Source organism: Anabrus simplex, chromosome 3, assembly GCF_040414725.1.
Source record: "Anabrus simplex isolate iqAnaSimp1 chromosome 3, ASM4041472v1, whole genome shotgun sequence".
Classification (NCBI taxonomy): Eukaryota; Metazoa; Arthropoda; class Insecta; order Orthoptera; family Tettigoniidae; genus Anabrus; species Anabrus simplex.
This window is the reverse complement of record NC_090267.1, coordinates 475,098,930-475,112,101: the sequence shown is the minus strand read 5'-3', so window position 1 is coordinate 475,112,101 and position 13,172 is coordinate 475,098,930. Positions and strand designations below refer to the sequence as shown.

The 13,172-nt window shown below is 41.0% G+C and overlaps 1 protein-coding gene across 1 annotated transcript in view; it reads left to right on the top strand.

The window, feature by feature from the left end:
- SREBP (Sterol regulatory element binding protein) overlaps positions 1-13,172 on the top strand; it is a 131,916-nt gene that overhangs the window by 84,726 nt on the left and 34,018 nt on the right. The window contains exon 12 of the mRNA XM_067143594.2: positions 12,057-12,236. Within this exon, the coding sequence (XP_066999695.2) occupies positions 12,057-12,236 (180 nt within the window). The remainder of the gene's footprint in view (positions 1-12,056; positions 12,237-13,172) is intronic.

Below are 13,172 nucleotides of genomic sequence, written 5' to 3'. Positions count from 1 at the left end.
CTGGATATAAGTCTGGTTCCAGGTCCACTTAGCCTACGTGATTACCTTCAATTGTGGAGCTACCGTATCTAATGGTGAGATGGCGACCCCGATCTACAGAGCCAGGAATATCGGCCGAGAGGATTCGTCGCACTGACGATGCGCCCCTCGTAATCTGCAGGCCTTCGGGCTGAGCAGCGGTCGCTTGGCAGGCAAAGTCTCACTGGGGCTGTAGTTTGGTTTGGTTTAGGAGTTTTTGTAAGATTATAATTATACATATTTCATTTTTGTGATGTTTAGCCAAATTGATAGTTTTCATTCATTCCCGGATTTTCCGTTTTCCCGTGTTGTACGTTTTATTTTCACGGTCCCTCGAAAAACGGAGAATCGAGGTTTCACTGTATTGTTTTAAAATATAAAGGCAGTTTTGAATTAAAATCTGAATTTTGGGAATGGGGCCGACATTGTACTTCGAATTACGAATTATCCGTATTTCGAATTAAACAATTTAAATAACATGCAAATTTGTATCATATGTTTCCGGGAATTAGAGTTTCTTCGAATTAGGCGGGATTTGGAATTAACTGATGTAGAGTTTAAAGTTAAAAACTTCATTATTGTTCCGTATTGAATAGAGAAATAAGATGTACAATATAATAGGTTAGGATCCACCTTTCAATACTCCGTAATAAGATGGTAAGAAGTAGTTACAACCTGTTTAATGGGACCGGTTTCAACACATTTTAAGTGTCATCATCAGCCAATTTTCGAAGATCTTAAAACAACTAGCACATTGAATACAGGCAAAAAATTAACAATGTATCATAACGTAGCAATTCAGTAAATGTTCAAAACACAATAAGATTATTGTGTTTTGAACATTTACTGAATTGCTACGTTATGATACATTGTTAATTTTTTGCCTGTATTCAATGTGCTAGTTGTTTTAAGATCTTCGAAAATTGGCTGATGATGACACTTAAAATGTGTTGAAACCGGTCCCATTAAACAGGTTGTAACTACTTCTTACCATCTTATTACGGAGTATTGAAAGGTGGATCCTAACCTGATGTAGAGTTATCGAGGTTCTACTGTACTCTGTATGCAGCAGTAATCCTATCTGTCGGAGATGAGTGGCAAACACTGGTCAATGTAATATTATTGTGGATCAACTTTATGAGCTTTCTATATTGTAGGTAGTCCTATAAAATTATTTTTAGCGTAGACTGTAGTTCCTTATTCTCCGACTTTACATACCGATTTTCATTAAGATACGATCACTAATAACATAAAATTTGAGAATTGAATTTTAGGCCTTCCCCTAAACTACCATTTCACTCGGTGTGAATAAAATTATTTATGACCTAGATTGTAGCGACTTATTCCCCACTCTGCATACCGATTTTCAGCCGTTTTCTCGTGATGTGTGTACCTACATACACGTCATTATATTGCCAACCAATGGAAAACTCCAAGAAACAAATCTCATTCTCAGCCAGAGTTTCTCTTGTAAGATACAATTTTTTACATCTGTGGTGATATGCCCGGCACTCGGTTTGTGCACTTTTTAAGAGAAGTTCCTCCTACAGCTCACAATATGTAACACTGTCAGCCTTCAACTAAAAAGGAACATGATATTTCCCAAGATCAGCGCATCAAGAATTCACTCAACTACAACACTTGCATAGTTCAAAACATCAGTGTGTTTTTAGTCTCCAGGCTTTCCAAATGTGTGTTTTGGAAGCTATTTCTGCTTTCAGTTTGACATAATTTAACTTACTTTGCATGCTTAGCATATTAAAAATAGCTAATATCCTTTATTTGGCATTTTGATAGATTCGTTAGCAGAATCACCCAGTGTCTTTTTTAAGGTATTTTAATGTATCCTTGTTTCAATTTTTCTCTCTTTTAACTATATCTGATATCCAAAAATGGACAAAACATGTCCCATTCTATTAAGTGAATGTTATTCTGAATAAGAATAAAATATTTATTGTATTGTAAAGGTGGAATTTTTACTAAAAAGTATCACAGTGGAAAACTCGCAGCCTAGCTGGCTAGCCAGCAAGAGTTTGGGTGTGGGGTGAGTATGAGAGAAGGTTGAATGCTTATTTCAAAACCTCAGAAATACAGTAAAACATTTGTATATACAGTGAAACTTTGTTAGTGCATTCATCACTAACGCATTTTCCTGCTTAGCACACCGTAAGTTCGTAGTCTCGATTCTCATCCTATTAAAATTACCTCGCATTGCGTCACGAATTTTCGCTATTGCTGCTGAGTACGATCACATATTTCCTAGCCCTGAAAATGTTATTTGTCATTCCTTGTGAAAGGATCATAATTTCCAGCTCGGGTAAGAAAGAGCCCTCACCACAGTTGCGTGATAACGGGAAAAGGCCATGAATTCCTGAATTTCTCAGGAAAAGTTGCATCTTTGGGCAGCAAGCTGTTAGCTTCAGGAACGTTCAGTTTTGCTTGCCAGTTAGTAGCGAGATTGCTGAATAACACAGCGAGACTGTTCGTGCTTATATTTCACATTCCATCCAGAAATTAGAAATTTAATTTGTGTTGGGTGGTACAGTGTAGGGTAGCGATTTTTTATTGCCTGATAGCCTACATCTGGATTAGGAATGTAATCGTGTGAAGTTGACTACCGTGGTGCATACTTGTCTTGTGACAGCCTAGTTACGGATTTGGAAAAGTTCTCGAATTCCTTACTAATGGAGACAAAATTAAAATCTGTCAGAAAGTGGATTGGCACACGTATCTTCAAGCGTGCAGAGTTAGTGCAAATGTCGATACTCGAACTCGCACCTTTGAGTTTCGACTCGATAATTCAAATTAGTTGAATCAAAGTTTTGTCATTCAAAATGGCAGCCAATGTCGCAGTTGCACATGGTTAAGTGTAACCTCCCATTCATTGTCTAAGGAGTGAGACCAAAAAATAATTGATAATAACCCACTGGTCCGAAATGAAAGGCTTCTACTGCCGTTTGTTTTAAAAAGTGTGTGATCTACAATGATACATATTTTCCTGGGCCCCTATGCAAAGTGTTCGTATTTATTGCCTTTTTTTTCACACCTTTCACTGCGCTGTTGTTATTTTATAATCCATAACAGAAAACTTTTTCATATTCGTTCTCGTGTTGTTCAGAATTTTAATATTCTCCTCTCATCTTGAGAAATGGCAGATAATAGTTTTCACTGTACCAGCAGATACACGACTTAAAATGCTATCATGTCAGGAAAAAATCGAATACAGTGTTTCCATGTTCCTGTTGCATAGATTTTATTCGTGAATTCAACAGTGCGTTTTCTCGCTTAACATGTTCTTTTTTCCTTTTACCCTGCAGAAACATCTTAACGATGTTTTACTGTATATGTTACACTACCAGACCAATAATCATCTTAATCTGTTTCCCTCCTCTGGCTCCTGCCAGACCATTATCAAAAGATGACTGGATTATTTGAGTTGAGAGTGGTTTGTAGTTCCAAAGGTTTTAGAAATCACTTGATCTTCTTGAAGAAAACTAAAAAAATTGTGCAATTAAATTCTATAACCAGGAGAGATAAATACAGTTCCGTTACTGCTGAGTCTTGGGGTGCATTGTAGTTGCATTGCATGTGATTTAATATTTGCAATTCTTCTGCAATGCAACCTCAATATTCAGTGTTTCTGCCAAACTGTCAAATTGAAGGTGCATAACTGCAATATAAATGTACAGAAGGTAGGCAATATCTTTGGAGGAAAAGGAGGAACATACAATTAATACACTTGAAAAGTAATCTTTGTGTTTTGACATGTGAGTAATGTATAATCAATGCTAGTAATGCTATTCCTTGTGCAGCCATTCCCTCGTGTGAGTGGTGCGAAAATATTGCTCATAGGGTCAGTTGGTGTGTACATTTCAATGGGCTTGACAGCCCAATATGTAATAGCTACTTCTGGCTCAGTGAGGAAAGCAGTGGGAAACATCATGCCCGAGTTCCTGTGTACGCCTCTTCAGTGATGCTTAGGCCATATGACAGCTGATGGCTGAGTTGTTGAGGGTGCAACCAACGTTTGGGCTGAGAACTGGTCACAATATTGTCTGGTAGCACCAGGCTGTTTATTGATTCCGTTTTGTATGACATATATACACTGGCTTGGCAAATGTCATGGGATAGTCACCTAATAGCGTGTGGGGCCTCCTCTGGCCCTGCGAATTGCAGTGATACGCCGTGAAAGTGAGTCGACTAGTTCCTGGTAGTCCTCTGGATGCAGCTGACACCAAATCGTTTGCAGAGCGGCCGCCAATGCTGATCTGTTCGTGGGTGCAGGATCCAGGGCACGGAGCCTGCATTCCAGGACATCCCAGATATGCTCGATGGGGTTCATATCGGGGCTCCTAGATGGCCATGGCAGTCGTTGGACCTCCACTGCATGTTCCTGGAATCTTTCCCGGGCGACGTGGGAGCGATGTGGCGGCGCGTTTTCATCTTGAAGCACCGCAGAACCTTCTGGGCACTGGAAGGCCAAAAATGGGCGGAGATGGTCTCCGAGCAGCTCAACATACCGCGTACCATTCAAAGTCTCTTCCAGAACAACTAGGGAGTCCATTCCATACGAGGAAAATGCACCCCAGACCATAAGAGACACCAGCGCCCTGGACCACACCTTCGAGACAGGCAGGATCCATCGCTTCATGTGGTCTGCGTCATACACTGTGCCATACACTGTGCCTCCCATCGACATGGTGCAGTTGAAATCGTGATTCGTCCGACCATATCACGTTACGCCATTGTTCCAGTGTCCATCCCTGGTGACTGGCGACAAATGCGCGTCGTCGTGCCCGATGACGTTGGGTTAACAGTGGCACCCGTGTGCGGCGCCGGCTCCCATACCCCATAGAACCCACGTTCCTACGGATTGTCCACTGCGAGACGTGTCTAGCACCGCCTGTGTTGAATGGAGCCGTGATTTGTTACACGGTTGCCCGTCTGTCACTATGGACAGTCCGTCTCAGATGTCGCCGGCCACGGTCATCGAGAGTGGCTGGACGGCCAGTCGTTCGTCTGTTGTGGACGGTGAGATCCGCATTCACCATTCACGATACACCCTGGACTCGGTTGATCGTGTGAAACCGAATTCCCGCACCACTTCCGAAATCGCACTTCCCATTCGTCAGGCACCGACCACCATACCCCGTTCGAACGGTGTCAGCTCACGACGACGTTCCATGTTATACCTGTTACATGCGCAGCCACTGCTCACATGGTCTCCTATACAACTGCCATTGGCTCAGGGGGCATGTGGTGCGCAGACAACACACCTGCGCATCAGTGTTCCGCTCTCCCATGACATTTGCTCAGTCAGTGTACATAGGCTGTATATTCTGTGACAAGTGACTAGGAAGGAATGAAGTTGCTGAAAGCACTGGAGACACAAGAACAGTACAGTAAAACCTTGATGCATCTTTTTCAAGGGGGAGCGGAAACATAATGATGAATGCGAGAAAACGACAAATGCGGGTGAAAGCAAAATAATAAAATATGGGTACTGTATTTGGGCATTTTTCGTCATGTAAATATAATAATAATAATAATAATAATAATAATGGCGTGTGGCCTCCGTAGCCGGTTGGAGATCTTTCGAGTTGTCGCGTGATATGCGTTCTCCGCACTTATGAAAATGCAGCTCTACCCAAGATAAATCCTAATGCATAAGTCGGCAGTCACACACAGCCCCCGAACTGTCGGAATTAACCAACGAAGTTAAAATCTCCGACCTGATCGTGACCCCTTGAACTGAAGGCTAAAACGTGCTAACCATTTAGTCATAGAGCCGGACATACTCATACTATACATAACGGTATCAAAATATTGCAACCATGATATATGCGATGCAAATAAACAGTGCGACTTTTACGGCGTTTTGTTTCACTTTTCCTTACATCTCGTAGTAATTGGAAAACCTTCAAGGTCATTTCTCTTGTTGCAAATTGATATACTTTGTTAGTACGGCGATAACCTGTATTTTGGTAAAGATTCTGTAGAGCCTTCGCGAGCGATAGGTTAGAAATTCAACATGGCGCGTCTCGGACGATGTCACAGCGAGCTAATCGATGCTGCCAACTTAGGAATTAGTTTCAAGACCAGGCTAGTGAAAAGATTATTGGTCCAGCTTGTAACCAGACAACTGGGCAGGGGGCAACAATGTTGTCAACAGGCCTCTAGCATCTCACACACATCACACGGTACGACACGATTAATAACCCTGTGACTAATTAAAACTTGCCTGGTGCACGCTGTGACTATTTTTAATGGAGCGATTTTCTCATTTTCAACGAAGCTGACAGCCCTAGCCAGCCAATAGCAACACAGAAAATGTGGCAAGTGTGAGTTTTACAGTGCCTCGATTTTAATTCTTGTAAATAAGAATACTTCTAGGGGCTGGTTAGCGGGTCCGAGCAGAAGTGTTGGCGGCAGGAGGCTCGTAGTGATGTTGCGCGTGAATAACCTGTGCACAGCACTCCAGCCTACGAGATCCTTGCTCAAGACTAGCAACTTGTAATCACTCGAACATTCTTGCGTAATAGGTTGCCTCTATTATATTATGCTCTTTTGATTCAAAAGACTTTTGTGTATATTTTTCTTACGTGCGATCGATCCGTGCGAGAAAATTGTGGCAGAGGACAAATATTTTTTTGACGATCGATGCAATAAAACAATATTTCAAGGAACGATAGATGCGGGGGAATTTAACATTTGTTTATATGGGGCATTTTTGGGACCGAATAAATTGAATGATGGATACAGGAAAAAGACAGTTTCGAGAATGATGCATCGTGGTTCTACTGTAGTTGTAACTCATAAGCTGTCTCCATGTCACGTATTGAAATGTGTGTCTGTAAATACAATGCTAAATGCTTTCTGCGCTTTTAAAAACCGAAAAGGTAGATTGTCTTCTTCAGCCAGGAAATGAAAACTAACAAAAGAAATGGACATGATAATCTATTGGAATTTTTTGTGTCGAGGAAATAAACAGTAGGAGTTCATGATGTTTCAGAAGAAAATCTGTTCATGAGGAAGACTTCTTCAAGAATCGAGAAGACGCAGAGCAAAGTTCTCTGCGAAACGTAAATTTCACCTTTTTTTTTGACACGGCATAAGCCCAAAAGCCTATATCATGTCTATGAGTGCGGGCCGTGAAAGCATCAATGGTAACAAGTAAGACTATGTCTTCTCTAATGACTATGGTTGGAACTTAAGTCATTTGACTGTTGGGCATCATCGTCATCATAATTATCATTTCCCTTTATCCAGCTGTAGCCGGGTAAGGGCAAATATGGTTCCTCTCCACTTTCTTCGGTCTTTCCACGACTCCTACAACACTGTGTCCTAGTCCAGGTTTCTTTCTATAACACTGCGTTGGATTGTATCCTTCCATCTCAATCGTGGTCATCCACGGCCTCTCCTTCCTTGCATTTGCATTTCCATTATCTTTCTTGGCATTCTTTTGTCACCCATTCGCTTTATGTGCCCAAACCACCTATTTTTCACTCCAATTTCTGCCCGGATTGTCTCATTCCTTATTTTCTCTCTTCTACTCTTCTGTATCATTCTCCTCAAGAACTTCATTTCGGCTGCCTGTATTCGACTCGCATCCTTGTTTGTCATTGTTCAAGTTTCTGCTCCGTAAGTTGTTATGGGTATGTAATACATCTTGTACATAGTTTCCTTTGCTTCCATTGGCACATCTTTGTCCCATAACATGTTTCTTACACTATGATAGAAACAACTTCCAGCTCCTCTTACTAATCTCAGCATCCAGTCGAGCATTCTCCATTAATTCACTCCCCAGGTATTTGAATGTTTCCACTACTTCCAGGGGCTTGTCTGCAAGTCTGTTCTGACCTTTCCTTTCTTTCTCCCTTCTAGTCATAACAAGAGTTTTACTCTTTTCTACACTTTTCAATCCACATTCTTTGATCTTCCCATTCACCACATTCAGCTGTTCTTGAACCTTCCTCTCATCTTCTCCCCCAAATCACAATATCATCTATAAATAACATGTTCCTATCTCTTCCTCCATATGCTGCTTTTGCTGTTCTCATGATGTCATCCATTACTATTGTAAACAGGTTTGGTGATAGAACACTTCCCTGTCTCAGCCCACTAGTTATTTTGAACCAACTTGTCCTGCCAACTTGTGTTTGCACGCAAATACAACATTCCTTGTACATTGCCATGATCATTTTTATTAATCACTGTCCAATTCCTTTTTGCACCAGACTGTCCCAAACTTCAGTCTTGGGGACACTGTCATGTGCCTTTTCATTGTCAATGAATGTCATCACCGCATCATTCCCATACTCCCATTGCTTTTCCATTAGTTGTCTTGGGCTTTCTTGTTGACCTTCCATTTCTGAAATCAAACTGATTTTCCTATATCTGATTCTTAACCCTCAACCTTATTCTACTTTCCATTATCTTAGCAACATGGGATATTGGAATAAGCATTAAGGAGTTGAGAAAACTGGATATAGAACCACATGTGAACATGATTGATGCGTGCTGTGAAATGGGCATTTTACCTTTGAGAAAGTCGGATGTAAAATTTGAAGCTAGTTCAAAGGAAGGTAGGAAGTTGAAAAGAAACTAGAAGAGGGGCAGAGAAGATGAAGATAATGCAGATGATCCAGAATATGGGCCTGGTGCACATTAATGTATATCTTCAGGAGCATTTTTCTCCATTTTGTTTTTTTCCTACATGAACGTTCTTTTTCTCAGGAAGTATTAAGGGTAGAGATTTGAATTTTTTTCATCAATTCAAGTAGTAGGAATAAAGGATTGGAGGTTTCCTTGTGAATTTACCATTAATAGTAAAAAAGTTCAAAAATAATTAAACATTATATACAAACATACAGATTTCAGTGGGAAAATGCTAAGAAGGAGAAGAAGAAAACAGTTTTCAAAAAACTATCATTTAAAGAGAGTACAGATTTAAAAGCCTGCAAAATTTTCTTTTAATGGGTCAAATACTTACTGAGGAAAAGGAATATCAACACCACAAATTTAACATGGCAGAGAAACAGAGATACAACTTCCCCTTAAGTTTAACAATGAATGAAGTTGAATACTAATGTAAATCTTACCTTTCGTCAAAGTAGCTGTTGAATATTATTTCCATCGTCGTTCTCGATACAAACATTGCAGCAGCGTTAAAAAGTGTAGCCTTTTTAGTCCCTGTAATTCCGCTCTTGTCACACTCCTGCACCAGTCGTTGTGAAGATTTCTTTGGGCTGATATCCATTCTTGCTAGAATATCTGCAAGCATTTCCTCTATAAATACCCTCTTCTCTGGTTCTCTCTTTTTGTTTAAAACTTACCGTGTTCCTCGCCATTTCCAGAATAACTTGGTTATGTATTCTCTTGAACCCATTGCAACACCATGGAAATGACAGCAATTTCTGAACTGTTCCGTCATACGATTCTTTCTTCAGGAAAATGTCTCGATTAGAAATATCCGTTATCCAATACTGTGTCACCATACTGATAGCTAACTCTAACATTCAACAAGTGTAGGAATGCAACACTAATAACATGCGGTCCACTCATAAACTAAACATTCTTGCCATACACACTTTGGCCCACTGCTAATCAAGCCTGCCTGGTGGTCATAATCATTAAGGCAAAAGTCTTTATGGTTTCACACTGTGGTTAGCCAGTTCGGGAATGTTGACCAGCAGGGTAGGAGGTGGTGGTTTACAATTTCTAATATTTAGATTGTGTACCAAAAACCTGGGTTCAGTTCTAAACCTCTGCGGTCTTCATATGGATTGAGGGTGTACGACTCTGTTGGTGGTGATTCATCTGTCACATGGAGACATGAAGCCTTCAGCAGATCTTTTGATGTTATGAAGATCATCCGGAAAGTAGTACCCGTTTGTGCCGCATGAAGCACTGACGACTCGGGTAGCCGCTGGGCAAGGTCAGACCGCGTCAGTGGCTCGTTGGCCTGCTCTATGCGAGGTTGCGTGACGCTAGCATTGCCTGTGTTGTGTCTATGATCGTTTAAAATGTTTAAACTAATTGAGAACCCCGCCAGTTGTGAAGTGAGGGCCGTGATTAAATTTCTTAATGCACGAAACGTTCGACCTTGTTATTTTCATCGCCAATTAACGGAGGTGTATGGAGACAATGCGATGGACGAGTCGTCTGTTCGGCGCTGGTGTCGCAACTTCAACCTGAGGAGGGGGAATACACACGACGAGGAGCGTTCAGGGAGACCATCTGTCATTACAGACCAACTGTTGAGCGCAGTAGACGAATGCGTGAGGAACGATCGGCAGGTCACAATTGATGAACTCTGTGAACATTTTCCTAATGTGTCTCGAACAATTGTTCATGAAATTGTCAAAGACCATCTGCATTATTCAAAAATCTGTGCAAGATGGGTCCCTCGCATGCTTACAGAGGAGCACAAAACCAAGCGTATTGCTGAAGTACTGACGTTTCTGGGACGTTATTCCGATGAAGGAGACTCTTTCCTGACTCGCATTATTACCGGAGACGAAACATGGGTTTGTTATGCATCACCTGAGAGTAAACGACAGTAAATGGAGTGGTATCATGCTCATTCACCAACCAAACCAAAAAAATTCAAGAAAGTTCTGTCCACCAGGTAACTCATGGCAATCGTTTTCTGGGATCACCGAGGTGTACTGCTCATTGATTTTATGGCCCATGGAGACACAATTAATGCTAATGCATATTGTGAAACATTGATGAAATTACGGCGGGCAATACAAAATCGACGGTAAGGTCTATTGTCTACAGGCGTCATTCTCCTTCATGACAATGCCAGGCCTCATGCAGCTGCGATAACACAACTTCTGCAGCAATTCAATTGGGAAACCTTCGACCATCCCCCGTATAGCCCAGGCTTGGCCCCTTCGGATTTTCATCTCTTTACGAAGCTTAAAGACTTTCTGGTGGGAAAAAGATTTGACAGCGATGAAGAACTTAAACGAGCCATGACTACGTATCTCAATATGCTGGTGGCGGAGGACTATGACTCTGGAATACAAAAACTCGCCCCACGTTATGACAAATGCCTAAATTCGCTTGGAGATTTTTCCAATAAAAATGTGTATATATGTTAATATTTACTCCCGTGTCTTTATTGCGCAAACGGGTACCACTTTCTGAATGGCCTTCGTATTTGACAGTAGTAGGCTATGTGCCAACTCCAGGTTTCACCCTCATCCTGCCTCATTATCACCACCACACACTCAGACATGCACGTCGCCCATGGGCGTTAACTAGGGAGATCTGGACCAGACCTCTCCAGAGGCCATACTGTATCAGTAAATCAACTGCTAACCATGCTCACTGTGTTGTCTTGACCACACCTTCTATCCCAGACACTCGGGGAATAAAGCACGCCTTTCGTCAGTCCATCTGCATGGCAGGACTGGCTAAAGTGCTGGTAACTTTTTGCTGCCTGTCCCTGTAATAGAAGTGATCAGATACTGAATGAAGTGAGTGAAAGAAAAATAATTTGGGCAAATTTGACCAGAATCAGGAAGGACAATTTTTGATACAATTGGGACTAGTCATGTTAGTTTTGAAAGGAGAGTGATGCCAAGACATGAATCTGTCAAGTAGATTAGAGTAGATGTAGGATCCAGTAGTTACAGAGAGATTAAATAGTTTGTGTAGAGTAGCCAAAATCTTTATAACATAGGTAGGTTTGCAGACTGCTTCTCTGAATGTAAATACACATGACTGGTAATTCTAACCCCCAAAAGTGAATGACCACTACCACCAGAATATTGTTTGTAATATTTATGACAAAATGTATCACTAATGCTGAAGCTAACTATCTACTGGATGTATATGGAGTGTCCTCTCACTGCCTACCAGGGAAACTCAAGAGACTTTTTTCTGCTCTCCCCCTTGTGTGTTGATTATGTAAATAATTTGAACCTGTAAATACTTCAGACTGTAAATATTATGTATTACTACTGTATTTATATGTAATGTGATGTGTTAGCCATACGCTAAATAATAAATAATCTTTTGTGCAGCTTGCCCAATTACTTGTTTGTGACTGGCTTCTTGAGACAAGAACCACAGTATGGGAAGAAGAGGGTCTTGACATGGAAACAAGTATGAACAGCATTTCCCCTGTTCCTGTTCCAAGTTCTGTCCTTACAGGATTTCAGAGGGATCTTGGTTCCCTTAGGAGACTCACACAATTTGTTCCTGTAAGTATTTCATGATTTGGAATTCAGATTTGGATTTTTTTTTTTTACTTGTTTCATTAATAAAGCTTTTCTTCTCCAAGCCAATTTAAATTGGTGTGACAACTTCACAATTTTGGATAACACAGTGATCTGAATATTGTCTTTTCCTTGTTTTCAGTAGATTAGTGAAGTGAAAAGCAGGTATTAATGGCAAAAGAATGGGTATTAAATTGGTGGCCTGGGCCTGTTGGATGCTTAATTGGAACCAGAATAGTTAAGAACAATGTTTACAGTATACAGTAGATCCTCGGTGCATCATTCCCGGAACTGTTGTTTTCCCTGTATTCATCGTTACATTTATTCAGTCCCAAAAATGTTCCATATAAACCAATGTTAAATTTCCACGTATCTATCGTTCCTTGAACTATCGTTTTATCCCATTGATCGTCAAAAAAAAATCCCGCAGGAATTGATTATACGTAAGAAAAATATATGCAAAAGCTTTATGAATAGAAAGAGACAGCTCACTACTCCAGTATAGGCCTATAATAGCGGCAACCTGTTACACGAAAATATTCAGAGTTGCTAGTCTTGAGCAAGGATGGTATAGGCTGGAGTGCTGTTCACAGGTTATTCGCGTGCAACCTCACTACGAGCCTCCTGGTGCCAGCGTTACTCCTCAATCCATTAACCGACCCCTAGAATTATTGTTATTTACGAGAATTAAAATGGAGACACTGTAAAACTCATATGCCACCATTTTCTGTGTTGCTATTGGCTGGCTAGGGCTGCCACCTTAGTTGAGAATGAGAAAATCGCTGCGTTTAAAATAGTCACAGCGTGTGCCAGGTATGTTTTAATTAGTCACAAGGTGATTAATCGCGTTGCTTGTACCTTGCGGAATATGTGGGATGCTAGAGGCATGTCGACAGCTTTGTTGCCTCTTGTCCAATTGTC